The sequence below is a fragment of the Peromyscus leucopus genome, chromosome 8a, assembly GCF_004664715.2.
Source record: "Peromyscus leucopus breed LL Stock chromosome 8a, UCI_PerLeu_2.1, whole genome shotgun sequence".
Taxonomy (NCBI): domain Eukaryota; kingdom Metazoa; phylum Chordata; class Mammalia; order Rodentia; family Cricetidae; genus Peromyscus; species Peromyscus leucopus.
The window spans coordinates 35,221,848-35,238,705 of record NC_051085.1 but is presented as its reverse complement, the minus strand read 5'-3'; the positions used below and the strand labels follow the sequence as shown (position 1 = coordinate 35,238,705).

Sequence of the window (16,858 nt, the reverse complement as noted above, 5' to 3'; positions counted from 1 at the left end):
GGAGGAAGGGAGAAATGCTATCTAGTAACTGAGTAGGGGAATAAATGTGCCAGAGAGTTTGTTGACCAGCAGAAAGATACATGGACTTTATTGATGGTCATGTCAGTGGATCTAGAATGAATGAATGAATGAATGGATGAATGAACAAAGTGAGGACAAAAAAAATTTTGATAGAATGAATTGATACTACAGATAGCCAGTAAGTGGGGCACTGCTGTAATTATTACAGAAACCATCATGCTCTCTCAATATACATGTGTATATATAAATTAAAAAGTTACATTGTCTGGTATGCATTATGTATATTATACAGCACAAAAATAGAACACCTTGAAAGCCAAGCTCAGGATGAGATGGACATTTCAAAAATGAAAGTATAGTGCATGACTAAGGCATATTTTTTTATTGGTAGAAATTCTTACTTTTTGAATGAGGGCAATAAATAGCATAATGTTTTAAAATCTTGGTCTAATGATCACAATATAGCAAGTTCATGAATAGGCTCATAATAAGTTGATTTTGGTATCTGTTTTTTTTCTTCTTCTTTTAAATGACAGAGTAGAAAGACATGTCATTGAAGAAGTGCACCATTGTCTGGGTCCAGTGAATCCCATGGATCTTTGTGGATAACACTTGGTGAAAACTCAGCCAGTGAATGCCTTGTCCTCTTTTGTCCGTGGTTGTTCTTAAAGCCAATCAATGTGTGTGTTGATTCTTCTGGCATCTTAGTTAATCCATCAAAATTCATTTTAAAGCCTTTCCAACTAGATCACAAAATCTGTATCCTAATTTGTGTCAACCCCATGAATAGAACTCTGTTCAGCAAGTTGTAAGTCTGGTAGATGGACAAGGTGGAGATGTCAAGGAAATCTGTAGGTTAAATATTACTGTTGCTTAATAGCTTATTATTTTCTTGCATTTATCTATCCATCCATCCATCCATCCATCCATCCATCCATCCATCCATCCATCCATCCATCCATCCTTCTATCTATCTATCTATCTATCTATCTATCTATCTATCTATCTATCTATCTATCTATCTATCGAACTGGGGAAGGACTCAGGGCCTCACACATGGGAGATAAGCATTCTAACAGCAAGCTACACCCTCTGCCTGTTTCTTATCTTTACATAAAAATAAATGTTAACAGATGTTCTTTTATAGTATTTCTTCACAGCGGTGAATCATTTTGCTCTGCTCTTTGATACACATTCCACCCATGCTAGAGGGGATTTTAGTTTTCATATTTTATTTATTTGTGTGTGTTGGGGGCTATAGTTATCATATTTTATTTATTTGTGTGTGTTGGCGTGCATGTGGAGGTCAGAGGATAGCACTATGAAGTCAATTTTCTCTTGACCACTTTTTCGTGGTTCTCAAGGATCAACCTCAGGTTATCAGTCTTGCTGGACTTTGTCCACCAAGTCTTTTCTCTGATACCTAGAGACAACTGTTCAATGCCACCAAATTATTACCTTTCTTTTAGTAGATACTCCAAATTTTCAAGATGATGCAGAACTATAAATTGTTCTAACTTAAAATCTAAAACTACCTATCATGTCCAAATCTAAAGTTATTAAAACTTTACATATACACATATACATGTGTACATATACACATACACATGTGTATATGCTTTTGAAACTTTAAACTTTCTTATTTTGCTGTATTTATACAATTTTACTTTTATGTGGATATATATATATATAGATATGTATAACTTTATCTATCTATCTATCTATCTATCTATCTATACACATATATGTGGCTATACATGTACTAACAGGACTCATTCACCTTGTTTTCTTTTACTCATTTTTTGTTAATTGTGAAATTATCACTGCACAGTCAATATATAACAATACATTCTCTTAGCTCGTTTAACTGTGGTTTTTTTTTCATACAGTACCTTTTGGCTTTCTTTCCATTTTAGTAAGGTACTGCATATCCTATAGTCATTTTTAGTCTTTATATCAGTAGTTATGTGATAATTTGATAATGCATAACAATATGGGTAAGTGGATGGCATAAAGGATTCTTGGAACATCTTTTCTTCAGGCATCTAAAATGATTCAGGAGAAGTCTATATTGGCCTAAATTTCATTCCTCTTCCTTGTTTCCTATTTATTTTTCATACCTGATTATTTTTATAGATACCATTTATCTCTTGATAGACACCCTTATCACCTCCTTCTGTAACATGGAATTCGTCATCAACAATAAAATCATGTGACTTGTTCATTTTGGTATTAGCAGTAGTAAGATATAGTCAGGTACAACACAAGGACACTGTTTCAATTGATAACATGCCTAGCGCTGAGTGGTCCCCTAAGATGGTGAGGATGCTGAAGATTTTCCATTATCCTGTTTCTATTGTCTGGTCCCATTATCGCCATTGTAATGTCCTAGCACAATGCAGTGCTCCTGTGTGTGTGCAGTGATGCTGCTATAAATGGAACCACTATGCTGTCCATCATGGAGAAGCATAATCTCTATGGTTACGTTCAGTATGTAATACCTGATGATGATGAGTGACTATGTCACTGGTTTATACATTCACCCCACCATAATTTATTGATACTTTTGTGCATGTGCTTTCCACTTGTGAAACATACTCAGTGTCAAGAGAATGCCACGTTCCTCTAGAAGCATCCTCATCTGTCTAGGGCTTCACATGTCTTTTGACTGAACCAGGGCTTCATTCTATGCTTGACCTCCATCTCTAGGAGTGTTTAAGCGCACTGTGTAACATTTGTACATGGACAAGATTGTCCAATGGCCATGTCCCATTAGGATGTGACATTTGGCTGTGTTTCATAATTCAGCTACTTTATTCATTTTTGGTTCATCTAATTGGATTTTACCTCTCTCCCTTGTCTTTGAATTGTTTTATGGCATTGAAGTCACTTCCATCCTGTCCTTCTGTCCCTTAGTCTAGTCAGGTTTTCTCATGACACTTTGGGATGCCTACTGTATTTTGAGGGGATAATGTTGATGCCGCATTTATCAGCATGAAACTTCCTAATTCTCAATTTGAGAACTTAGCTTTTCATTGTGGCCTTACAAAGCTGTGGACTTTTTCAACTTTGTCTCTTGAGTCAGTCAAGTGGTCTGCTGAGGCGGGCCCTGGCGCCGCCACCTTTCTCACATGGCGATCTTTAAAACCCATCACTATGGTGGAGCTGAGCATTGGCCTCCAGCTCGCCTGCTACAGCACATTAAGCCCAGCTGGACTCTGGAAACACACTGCCCACTACTTGGAGCTTTGGACTCTTTCCTAACCCAGGAAAATGGTTGTTGAGCTCTTGAGCCCACTTGAAAATGACTTGTGTAATATTTTTCACACCATTTCTCTGTATCTAGAGCACTGGAATGATATGCAGCATGGATTTACCAAAATGTCTTGAACAAAAAGTCTCTACTTTGCCACATGGCAGTGACTGACAGGTAAAACGTCACCAAGACCTAGAAAACAATACAGTCTCAGGTTAAGATTTTAGTGTTAAGATTAAGATTTTAAAACTTTTGATGTGCATGTGCTCTTGATGTGGGTGCATGTGTATATGTATACATGCATTCGCATGTGTACAGAGGTCAATCTCTTTTGCACAAGGTAGGTTTGATCCCCAGCGTCTCATAAAGCAGGGCATGGTGCTGAAGGCCTTTAATCCGGATACTAAGGAAGTAGAGGTAGGAAAATCTTCAGTTCAGAGTCATCCTCAGTTACATCAAGAGTGGAGAGTTTAATGCCATCCTGAGCTACAGGAGATACTGCCTTAAAAAAAAAAAAACAAAAAAACAATGATAACTGCGCAGTGGTGGCACATTCCTTTAACCCCAGCACTTGGGAGGCAGACACAGGAGGATCTCTTGAGTTCGAGGCCAGCCTGGATTATAGAGCGAGCTCCAGGACAGCCAGGGCTACGCAGAGAAACACTGTCTCGAAAACAAAACAAAACAAAGCAAAAGATACAAAATAGGAAGAAAACTAGTTGGAAGAGGAGGGGGTCAGCAGGAGTGGGGTGGTAGGGTGGTGGTAGGAAAGCGCATCAGTGCCAAACATAATCTAAATATGCTGTGTACATGTAGGAAACTGTCAAAGAGAGTTTTTTAAAAAGATGTTATGTGGAACTGGAAGACACATGAAATGCCATTGATAAAACGAGAAAAATGAATGTTAGCAATCTATTCGGCAATCCCCAAAGACATCCTTCATCTGCAGGGAAATCTCCAAAGGAGACTACTCAAAATAACCCAAAACACAGGCATGCCACATCTGTACTGTCTAAAATCCAGACACTGAAGTATCAGGAAAATGCTTAAGCTCAGACCCTCCTGGAAAGATTATGACAGAACTTTCTTGTGTGTATTTTTTTTCAGGGATTTGTTTGTCTGTTAATAGGTCAGGGATTTGTGTTAGTCTTAGGAGAGTTATAAACCCAAGTACTTGGCTTATCAAAATGATGTCTTATAGTTGTTTTTGTAAAATAGTGGCCAAGATGCCTTCAGAACAGATTCCCAGCAAAATCTGTTTCTAGAGGAGCTGGGAGCAATCTTTCTCATGGGAAGTTGATATTCCAGCACATTTTAAAAATATATATCTTTGGAAAAATCAGAACGTGAAAAGGTCAAGTAGCCAAATAGGCTGAGCTTCGTTCGTTCGTGTCCAGGAGCTGTGGGGCAGGAGCTGTTGGGAGAGAGAGGCCAAGCAACAGAATGGACTTGAGCAATTTATCCTCTTAAATTTTCCATGGTAAGGGAGAGTCTGGCTTTGTGGAGGATTCCTGTGCATCTGCTGAAGTGTGGTATTTCTAACCTGAGAGTCAAGAACTGAGCTGCCCCTTGGAAATGTGTCTCTGGCTTTAGCTGTCCACAGCATCCATTTGAACTGCCCTGACTATACCCCAAGACTCCAAATTGCAGAGCATTACTGTCCCCAATTCCTCCTGGCAAGCAGGGAAGACATTTATTAGAAAACTTAAGAAATGATACATAGGACTGAGATACAGTTTAACCGTAAAGCATATGTGAGTGACCCTAAGTTCAAGCCCCAGAACCACAAATTTCATTGTGATTAGTGAAGCCTGCGTAACTTTATAGGCAACCAAATCAAGTCTGTGCATGCATGTGGAACCTAGAAGAGGGGCTTGGATCTTCTCCCCTATGACTTTCCACCTGTTCTTTTGAAGCAGGCTCCCTCCCTGAATCTGAGGCTAACGTTTTCTCAGCTAGGCTGGAGCGTAGCAAGACCCAGCAATCAATTGAGCTGGGGTTAAGGAGGGCTCTGAAATCCAAATTCCGGTCCCCGTGATTGCTTGTCCGGCTCTCCTAACCCCGAGCCTTTCCTCCAGCCCCACCAAAAAGGAGTTTCGTAAAGAAAGATATAATAAAAATGTTCACGTTGATGCTGTTGAAGGCCCAGGGTATCCCTGGCCTTGGCTGTTGTTATCTGCGTTGAACAAGCTCGGAGTCATAAACATTTCCTGTTTGTTTGTTACTGTAAAGTGAATTTGTATTCGATTTTTAAAAGTTAATTGTCTACATCCATTTGTGAGTTTGACACAAGCTAGAGTCGTGTGGGAAGAAGGGGGCCTCAGCTGAAGAATTGCCCCTGTCCGGTGGGTTTGTGGGTATATATGTGGTGTGTTTTCATGATTAATGATTGGTGTGAAAGGTCCCATCCCACTGTGGGCAGTGCCAGGTGTGGGCAGGTGGTCTTAGAGTATATAAGAATGCAAACTGGACAAGTCATGAAAGGAAAGCCAGTAAGCAGTGTTCCTCCTTGGTCTGTGATTCAGTTCTCGCCTTCAGGTTCCTGCCTTGAGTTCCTGCCTTGGCTTACCTGGATGATGGAGTGGGACATGGAGGTGTAAGATGGAATAAACCCTTTCTTCCCCAACTTGTCTTGGGGGCAGTGTTTGATCACAGGTACAGAAGGCAAACTAGGACACGTGGTTACAATGTCCTATCGGGTTGCCTCGGTACATTTTGTAATGATCAGTCAGGGTAACTGGCTTGTCTGTCACCTCAGATCATTGTCATTGTGGGTGGGTGGGGGTGAGAACATTCAAACTCTTTTCTGCTAGCTATCTGCAGGACACTATTGGAAAGTGCTGTCACCTTCTATGTGCCGACACACTGGGACTTGTCTTTCTGCTGCCCAAGCTCTTCTCTTCTCCCTTTCCCCCTCTTCCTGGTATCTGCTAGCCACTGTTGTCTTTGTCTATGGTTCCATAAGTGGGTGCGCTCACGCAACATTCGTCTCTTCTTCCTGGCCTGCTCCACTTAACAGCTCCTGGATGGATTGTCATAAATGACAGGATTTCACGTTTTATTTTTAATGGACCACTAACACCCAGCCATGCATTTACTACCTCACACTGATCCCCCCACGCCCTCCGCACCCTGGTGTTGGTTCCACAGCTCAGGTACCACAAATATTCTGGAGTAAACATGGGCATGCAGATGCCTCTTCAATAGATTGATTTCATTGTCTTCTTTATATACACAAGCAATAGTGTGGTTGTTGGATCATCTGAAGTTCTATTTTTAGTCAGCTTTAAAAGAAAAAAAAAAACTCTACATTGTTTTCCATAGCTGTAGTAATTTACATTTCCATCAAAAGCGTGTAAGAGGCCCAATTTTTCTCTTTATTCCCTTGCCAGCATGTTTGTCTTTTTTGGTAACAGCAATTCTAACTAGAGTGAAGTGATGTCTCGTGGTTTTGACATGGATCTCTCTGATGGTTGGCAATGTTGATCATTTCGCTCGCATATGTGTTGGCCATTTGTATGTCTTGCTTTGCAAATATGCCTGTCTATTCACATCTTTTGCCTCCTTTTAACATCGGATTATTTGGGGGATATTTTGCTCTTCAGCTTTTTGGGGTTCCTTGTGTATTTTGGATGTTAACCCTTGGTCAGATGTATAGATTGCAAGTGTTTCCTCCCTTTCTGCATGTTGTCAAACATCTTTTAAACAACCTTCTCCAAACATTCTTTATAAGAGAGAAGGAAACCAGATGGTGAGGGTCGTAACCCTCTTTCTGAAGGTGGCGTAGCTTTGAGGGTGCTGTGGGTGCAGGTGGTCCAAATTACCTCCAGCTTCAAACGAGCTATTCTAAGCAAGCTGGAGACGGTACATATGGGAGGGTTAATAAAGACAGGAACTAAACTCCTAGTTAGAAACATAATAGAGATTTTTGTAGGCAGATCAGTGCAGTTTCTGTGCCACACAGCATCTCTGGGACAATGTAAAGCTCCCAGTGAGCATTTTATACCCACACACTCCTCAGCTAAAGCACGGTAGATACACTCCTGAATTAAATCAATGGAAGGAGGGATTCTCCCTGTGGCTTGAGGATAGTGGACCATTGATCTGTACTTTTTTCTTGTTACATGGTCTTTCTGGTGCTGTGCAAGGACAGAGAAAAGGTCATTGGGGTAACAGTGGCTGGCACAGAGAGATGAGATTCTGGGTCCTGCATACAACTTATATGCAGAGCCTGGTTCACAGTGGACACTCACTAATAGAAGTCTCCCTGTATGGCTCATCTGGCATTGCCTGGGATGGTTTGGGAGATCAGCAGAGGAGGACAGGAGAAAGTGAGTTTCTTAATATATTGAAGGGGTCTTGTAGCAAAACAAGTTAAAGGATTGAGTTTTACCTCTTATTTCATTTTTAAAGATCTTTTTTCAGTGCTCTTAAATTGATAAACTAAGTATATCACACTATATATACTTATGAAGCAGGATGTGATGTTGTGATGTATCTACATGATGTTGTATGCTTAAATCAAGCCAATCAACCTATCTATCACCAATATATATATTTTTGAGCTGCAAAAATGTACAGGAGGATTATAGTCCTTTCCTAATCTGAAACCTTAGGTGCCAACTGTATTTCTGAATTCATGCTTTTTTTTTTTTTTAAAGAAAGATAGTGTAAAAAGAGTATACTATACAGAAGTGGATTATCCTCAGTATAGTGTGAATGGATTCATATAAACAGTAGCAATCAAATTGCTGTGGAAAAAACATGCTCGTTCACTCTGAATGAAATAAAGATTTTAAATAGTGTTCAATCGGGTTGGGAAACTTAACAGGAATCAGATTTTCCAGAACTTTACACATTTTTAAACTGCACATAAGGGCTTGTGGGTCTGAGATAAATCACACCAATGAGTATTTATTGGGTTGTCCAAGGAATGTGATTAGTATTTTAAAGTGCATTTCAAACAGCCAACAAAACAAGCATTCAGAATACAACCCATTTGTCATTTAGAGGTGAGGTACAGCAAGAAGGGGAACCAAGACTTAAATTTTTGAACCATGAACCAAGACAGTATAATGGTATGTGTGTTGGGCGATAAGGACTTTCCATTGATGATGTCCAGCTACCTCTTGCCAAGACTTCAGACTTAAGGATGTGTTTTTCTCTTCTTATGTCTCTGATAATTCCTCTCTCTTTTTTCCCCTCAAAAATAGTTAGTTTGCCCTAGATTTTGTGCTGATGACAGTCTGGGCGGCTGTCACATCTTAATCAGGGCAAGTTGATGAGGTGTGGAGACCACAGTGATTTCAGTTTTCTGGGAGCCATGCTTTTCTTTTAAAAGAAAAACATACAATATAAAACCCTTTTTATTTTAATTCATGGCCTTGGGATAAATCTTGGGAATCATGTGACAGAATTAAAATTAATAGGGATAATTTTATTATAGGGGGACCAGTGGCTGCTACAGGGAGATGGGATCCAGTATCCGGAGTGTGGCTTGTAAGTAGTGTGGTGTTTAGGAGAGCCACTGAGTGATAGTTCTGTTCTTTCTAGAAGTCTCTCTAGATTGCCCATACTTTTGCTTGTATTGTCTGGGATGCCTTGGGAGGTCAGCATGTAAGAGCAGTGTAAGGCGAGGGCAGAATCGCTGAGAAACGTAGCTTTTCAGAGTTGACAGTGATAGGCATGAGTTCAGTATTTGGCTTATCCTGTGAAAGAACCTAGCATCTATAGGAATGTCTGAATTTATAGGGGAAACACAAGTCATTAATCTCAGTTGCAATGGAGGACTGAAGAATTTGTAAGTGGTTTGTCATCTGGGAGTTCCAGGGATATAAATAACTCCCTCTTGTGATTGAACAGCCATAGGCAACGGTAATACCAGAGATTTTTGTGGTTGTTTTTCTTACTGTGTACCTGAGAGTGACGTTGAGGTTTGGCACCCCATCTCTGCTTCTCAAGTATTGGGGTTACAGGTGTGCATCACCACACTTGCTTTTCTGATGACCTGAGCTTAGAACTCAGGCTTCCATGCAGGCTTAGCAAGTTCTCTCCCACCACCACCTGAGCCACATCACCGGCTCTTGGACTTTTTTTTTTTTTTTTTTTTACCCTTTCAGAACAACAATCCCCCAGAGCCTTGCTGTAGTGTGTATTTATTGCACTGTAGATCAAATGAGGTCATTGTAAATCGTCTTCCTATACCTGACAAAATGCAGAAGACGGAGTTGTTTGGGCTCCGGGATCTCGTATGATTGCAGCCACATGGCCTGGTATGTGATTTCTTCAGGACCCTGCAGGTCCCTGCACTCTCATATCATAAGCAGTTTCGAGGGTCTTGTTTACACAGCCAAATTGCAGAAACGAAGTGCGGTGGCTTGCCAGGTTTTCATCAATGCCTCTCCTCTGACCCTCGGGTGTCCACTGCTCAGACGGCTGCGGAGGGCGAGATACAGTCCAATCTCCCGCCTGACCTCTTTTGGCAGATGTCTCCTATCATTAGTTTCATTAGTGAATTCCCTGTATATTTTGCTGTGAGGACAGGTGGATAAAAATTCTGAGCAGGAATATGGAAATTAGTTGTAATAAAAAAAAAAACACCACCAAAATCGAACAGCAATGCATTTAAATATTTTATCTGCTTCTCCCTGCCCCCCAACAACAACCAAAACACTTTATACTCTTAAATGGAAAAGTTATCCAGTCTTTCTGTGATATTAGTGATAAAGATTGAAGCCCACTTGGTCTAACCCCCCAAGAAAGGATCCTTTATTGTAGTATTTGGGGAGATTCCTTGTTACCTTTCAGTTATCCGTGCCTCTTCCTGTTCCTGTTGGCTCTGGCATCTTTTGGAAAGCAGTGTGTTTTTGCATAGCATGTGCACTTTTTTTTTCCCCTAAACGTGCAGCACATTCAACATTGCAAGCATTTTCTTTTTCTTTCTTTCTTTCTTTTCCTCCTTTGCTTAGAACAGAGGTGGAAACCCCGGGGGACTCAAGTACCCACTTGATAGGCTCAGTCTCTCTTAATCAGCCTGTAATGGAGCTAATGGCTGTTTGTCATCCTTGGAGATATAAATTTCCTGGCGGTGGCTCCTGCAGACAGTGCGTGAAGTGTGCTCAGTGTGCCAGCAAGGGCTGATAATCAGTATAAGGGCAGGGTGCTCCGTTAGTCACAAGAGCCAGGGCTTCCAGGCTGCCAGCTGCAGGACCCGACTCGCCACTCCTGAGACATGGACAAAGCCGGTAGGTCAAACCAACCCTAATTCTTCCTAGCTGCTGGCTTCCTCTGCAGCCCACATCCTCTGCAGCATGCATCCTTCCCTATTTGTAGCTTGAATTCTGGACTTTACTGTTCCAGATTGGGAGGCATGCAGTACATTAACCCTGATGGTGCATGGACCACAAGGAAATCAGTGTTTGCTTTGCAGTTTAGAAATTGGGGACATAGATTCCCATGCCACGGTCACTTTTTTTGAAGATTACCCTGCTATTTTAATTTAAGCTGCAGGAAATGTGGTGTTTGATCTTTTGTACTGAGCACAGTAGGTGCAAAAATGCATACAGTTAATGACAAAAGTATTACTAAGGGATGGCAGAAGGGACATGGAGCTAATATTAGAGTTGATAGATTTTTGGAAACATTATAATATTCACTGTGTAATAACTTAAGAATTATTTGGTCTGATGCTTTTATCCTATTAGAACACATTGTCAAATATATTGCTGTGTGCTTTGATATTTTAATACATGAATGCAGACATTAGGTATCAGCCTGTCATTTATCTTTTAAAAGAGTGTTTGTTTATACTGTCTTTGCATGACAGCTACACAAATATAACTGGGGAAGTATTTTAGCTAATTAATCTTAATTAATTAATTAACTAATGAAAAGCTTCACTTCTCAGGGAGAAGTTTTTGGTCTTTCTTTGCTATAGAGAACTTTGAGAAGCTGCATGCTGTGGGATTGTCCCCATTTTCTGACCCCCCACCCCAGTTATGCTCTGGATTAGCTCCCCTCTGAAACTCAGTAGGTCAGTCACTTGGTGTTCTGACTGGATGGTGGTGTCTGCAGCGCCTGAAACTCTGGGTGCTCTCCTGAGAGGATTCACTGTTTATGATATACCCTGTACCCCAAGACCACCCCCCTGGTGGTAAACGAGTTTGTTAGGAAATTGATCAGTTTCGGTCATCTGTGTAGGTAGTTTAGACGTGCCGAGATTTTTGAAGGCAGCATATTCTGCTGCGTTTGATAGAGTAGCTTGCCAGGCTGAAACCACTCATTACAATCATTCTGACGTGGACACTGAACAAATTTAAATAAATTAGAATAGTATACTATCAGGAATGAAAATCCTGGGGTGGGGGGTGGAAGAAATAAAAGAAGAGGAGGGGTGTGTGTGTGTATGCGTGTGTGTGCATATGTGCATGCGTGTGTGTGTGTGTGTGTGTGTGTGTGTGTGTATGCGTGTGTGTGTGTGTGTGTGTGTGTGTGTGTGTGTGTGTAGTAACAGGCAGGCTGGATTCCTGCGTATACCTGTAGCTCCACTTTGGTTATGACACTGTGCTGTAGAGCTTGGCATGAACTCTCCAAGGTCTGCCAGTCTATGACATGGCACATTCTGAAGACCAACCAGAAACTTCTCTGATTACAGTAGAGAAGTGAGTAAAAATAAATAAACAAACAAATAAATAAACAAACAAGCTAGCATCCTTAATTTAGCATCTTCTAAAACTTTAACCACCCACAATTAATTACGCTGACGTCCTGGCAGAATCATCACTTTTATTCAGTAAATGCCCTTCTGAGCTGACTCATATATTTATTTTAAAGGCCATTTAAGAAAAATTCAAGAAACAGTATACTGGAGCAGCCTTTTTGGAGGCTTCAAAATGGTGAAGGCTGATTATTTCTTTCTTAGCTAACTAACTTTAGGGAAATGAGTGTTTTTAGATCATTTCTAGCTGTATTTGTTTGTGTAACTAAATGCCACTAACAAAATACCTGTGCTCTTGACAAGTTTCACGCGTACTAATATACTCTGGAAAGTGACTCTTAAAACAGAGATGTCTTTGTTATTTCCAGTTTTAGGTGCAATCCCCAGGATAGGAATGCATGCTTTTTTGACAGAAAGACAGACTTTCAGTGATACTATTTGGAAAGTTCAAAAATAATCCATCAGTGATCATTCTGCATAGTCATTGTTTCTTGGGTGATGTAAGCACCAGTCATGCAGAGGAACTAGGTAAACATCAGTTACCTACACACACTCTGATAAACTGTATTCGCTATAAGAATGGCATTTAAGATGAATTGGTAAGTGACCAAAAACAAACCCCCCAAAACTCAAAGCCTAGCTGTCTTTAACATGATGCCAAGTGGCCCAGTTCACTTGGAGCCTTGAAGCATCTCTAGTCTCATTTAAATAAAGGAGTGCTGTTGAATATTTGCATCTATCTCTAATCAGAAGTGGAGTTCAGTGGTGACTCTCTGAGCCCCACCATTTGAAGCTGAACTCCATCCTGACAGTTGGACCGTCAGTTTCTTCCTGAAGGAGCCACAGCCCCTTCCAGCAAGTCCCCTTCCCCCTGCTAGGGACTTGCGTCATCCTTAGGCAGGAACACAAGAACGGGGCTGCACGAGCTAAATGCCTTCGATTTCTTCCGATCAATCAGCATACCACATCAGAGGTATTTTCATGTGGCTTCTGTTGTCCAACAAGGAAAAGAGCCACCACAGGGGAGTCTGTCCCTTTGGGTGAGGCATGAGCTTCTCAGAGACGTTGCCTTTGGGATCCAGTCTTCTCTTCAGAGCAGAGCCAACGACGTTCCCACCAGCTCAGGGGAAGGAGACATCCCTTCTCCATTATTGCTGGCTTAGGTCTTCCTTTAAAAGCTTTTCCTGGAATAACAATGAAATATTTATCAAACTATGTATATGGACTATGTCAGGACACTCTCAGCAACCCACAATCTTTTTTTTTTTTTTTTTTTTTTTTTTTTTTTTTTTTTTTTTTTTTTTTTTTTTTTTTTTTTACAATTCCCACAGCATTTTCTTCTTTGAAGTTTCACAACCTCAGAAGGGTGGCCTTTTATAGTTACTAACCAATGGCCACACGTACAGTCCAAGTCAGTGCACTGGTGTGTTTGTGTCCCTCTGCCATTTCTTGCCTCGGTTCCTCAAGAGGTTCTCATAAGTGACTCTTGAAAAGAGGTTGAGGCATTGATGATGAGTAGAGAATGGTGAATATCCAAAACAATGTCATTCCACAGTACTGTAAACTGTTCTTTCCCGTTTATTGGGCTCATTTTCCTTGCTTGAAATCAATATATTTTATTCACATTATATGGATTTTAAAAGGTGCTGTGACTGAGAGAGGAAGCAACAGCTGCTGAGAGCCCTTGGCCTTTTGCCTTATATTTTTTTGGCTCAAAGGCTTTTGACCCTTGGTGTACAATCTCTGAATCACATCTACTGTCTTTGATTTCCTTGCCAAAAAACTAGGAGGGCTAGTCTGAGGTAGACTGAGGAAGGTTTACAACAGAGCCATCAAGAACACCCAGTCATAGGCCGGGCAGTGGTGGCGCACGCCTTTAATCCCAGCACTCGGGAGGCAGAGCCAGGCGGATCTCTGTGAGTTCGAGGCAAGCCTGGGCTACCAAGTGAGCTCCAGGAAAGGCGCAAAGCTACACAGAGAAACCCTGTCTCGAAAAACCAAAAAAAAAAAAAAAAAAAAAAAGAACACCCAGTCATAATACACATGTATTGAATGATGCTGTCACCCTGGGGACAATGAACGAGTGATAGAAACTTCATTTGCTTCCATCTCCCATCTCTAAGAGATGACAGTCCATCTCCCCATCTCGTAGGATTGGGATGAAGAGAAAAGCAGATAATCCTCGAAAAGCTTTTGCCACGGTGGCCGGCCTATGCTGTTTAGAGAGTCATCAGAGAACGGAAGCAGGCTGCCTTGTGAACAAATATCTGTTCTAGCAAATATCTGGCTTTAGAAGAAATGCAAGTGGCAATGTGGAAAAGCGAGCAACGAGAGCAGTCAGGTGACTGGCCCAAGTGTATAATTGGAAATTGATGTGGGTGGCTCCATGGGGATGGGGTAGAGGGGTGCATTGGATGTGCATCATAGAGCATGCTGAGTGTGTACGTAGGCAGAGCTTGCCTAGTCAAAGGAGAACTTTGGGGTTTCTAGTTTGAGAATCTAATAGTCTGACACTATGAACACAGAATACATTTTAAGGAAAAGGTGGCAAATCCTATTTTGGAACTGTTGAATTAAAAACACCTCCTGTGTTAGCCATAGAAGTTCAAGGTAGATGGAAGATTTTACACACACACACACACACACACACACACACACACACACACCCCAAGGGAAGGGGATTCTTTACTAACTATGGATTTGAGATAAAGCAGGGTAGTTGGTTTGTTTGGGTTTTCTACCTATTTAAATATATATTTAAATGTGTATATCTTCAGCCCAGTGACCCCATGAACACTTAATACTGCCCCCCCCCCCCCCGCGCCTGTGGCAGATCCCATAGGGGGCTATAGAGTAAAGAGACTTTCAAAGGCTTTGTCTTTTCAACCTAGATGGAAAGAAGACCAGACCCACGGTGGGAAAATGCCCCTAAGGACTAAAATAATTTGGATAAGGGCCAGACTGTTCTATGAGAAGATGTAAACACAAAGACATTTTATTTTAAGCAGGTTTAAAACTCAAATTTTTAAACAGGAGAATTTACTTTAGAAGGCTCTCATACCAACGTGTCCGAACAATCAAAGGTACTGTTTCATCAGGAGAAGGGTGACGAGAGGGGTAAACTCCCCGTGAGAGTTCAAGTATTTTGAAAGAGAATGCCTCCTAAGACATTTTGCTTTGTTTGCAAACCATATTTGACATGTTTATCTTCTTCCTCTAATCTCCTAGTGCAGTAGTATTGATCTATTATCATCTGTAATTTTGCTAGTCATGATACTTTGTAGAAATATAGCATACAAGCATAGAACATATGTATACAACATATGAATGTATCTCTCTCTCTCTCTCTCTCTCTCACACACACACACACACACACACACATGCACACACATTTGTAAATACTTTTCATATGTGCCTATGAGTGCACACTTGGTTGGGAGGTTATCAGTCTTGATGTAAGGGACTATAATAGTTACAGTTATCCTAATAAACCATACCAATTTAACACAGATTTTTCAAAAAAGAAATACATTTTTTTTTCCTCTCTGAAAGACTCCTTTTACTTATTACTGATCACTTTTTTGTCCTTAGTGTTTCATTTCTGAATGGTGAGGACCACATTCAGGACCCTGTGCCTACAAGTCTTACCCTCCCCTGCTGACCGAAATCCTCAATGCTTTATTGTACATGCTATTTACGGTGAAACAGATGGGCTACCACTGTAATTTATCAAAAAGACCACTGTGTTATTTCAGCATTTTATATTTCTGTAAATGAGTATTTTTAAGAACACCCAGGGTCCGCGTAAAAATACTTTTCTAAGCAAAAATAATGAGTGCTGGATAAATCTACTTTTGGGGACATTTGTTTGCTAGATGCTTATATTATTGTAGAAATCACTGCTCTTTAAAAGAAAACTTCAAAAAGTGGAAATAGGCTTATGTTAAATGCTAAGTGCTCTAAGGATGACACTAAGTGTTCTTCCTAGTTTTCGTTTTAACTGTAGAGTGGCTTTGACCTCCCGAGAATAAATTGGTAAGCTTGGCCAAGTGTGTACAGCAGCAGAGAAAGTATCTCAAAAAGAAGCCTTCTTCTTTTTGTTTTCAGACCATTGGAATTGGTTCTCAATGCTTGTTTCCCCCTCTCCTTTTGCAAACTCTCATCTTTACAACAGCATAATAAACTCTACATTTTCTATATCCACAAGATGAAGTAGGAAGGCTGGTCAAGTGGTTTCAGTCAAAAGGAACCGTTGGAAATGATAGGGAAAGAAAGCAACAAGCACGCACTTGGGCGACAAAGCAGGGGAACAAACATGAATAATATTCCATTTTATACTCGTTCCACGAGTTGCTAAGTACTTCCACAAGATATGCACACTGAGAATTTAATGTTCAGGCAAGTTGGGAAACTGTTGAATTTAACAGTATTCAACGAGGCAGTTAGCATGCTCCTAGGATTAGCATATAATTCCTTGCCTGCATTACCTGACATTAGTTGGAAATTCCTCAGATGGACGACACAGAGCTGTCCTTCCCAATTATATCAACCATAGAGTTTCCCACAGAATGCCTAGGTATGTGAGGTAGGTATGCAGAATTGGAAATCACTGTTCAAGTCTCTGTGTTCTCATGTTTGCTTTCTGTTTTCACCCTATGCTTCCTCTCCTGAATGCTTTTTGACTCTCAACTTCCTAAAATAAGTAGTCATTTTTGGTGCCTAGAAAACCATTTGTGTCCTTAAATACCAAAGCTTGGTTAGTTAGAAATGGAATGACTGTGGCATCTGTGTTCAAGGTTTGCTTATTCTTCCTTGTTGTTGGCCTTCGGGGCATGCCAGTGATGCTCACGGTCACTTTCTGATGA

The 16,858-nt window shown here is 40.7% G+C and overlaps 1 protein-coding gene across 5 annotated transcripts in view; it reads left to right on the top strand.

Annotated features, from left to right (window-relative positions):
* Phactr2 (phosphatase and actin regulator 2) overlaps positions 1–16,858 on the top strand; it is a 265,333-nt gene that overhangs the window by 72,216 nt on the left and 176,259 nt on the right. Inside the window, exon 1 of one of the 5 annotated variants that reach the window (XM_037200468.1) lies at positions 10,307–10,521. The exons of the other annotated variants lie outside the window; for them this stretch is intronic. Within the exon in view, the coding sequence (XP_037056363.1) occupies positions 10,509–10,521 (13 nt within the window). The 5' untranslated portion in view covers positions 10,307–10,508. Of the gene's footprint in view, positions 1–10,306; positions 10,522–16,858 lie in introns of those variants that run through there. 5 annotated transcript variants of the gene reach the window in all.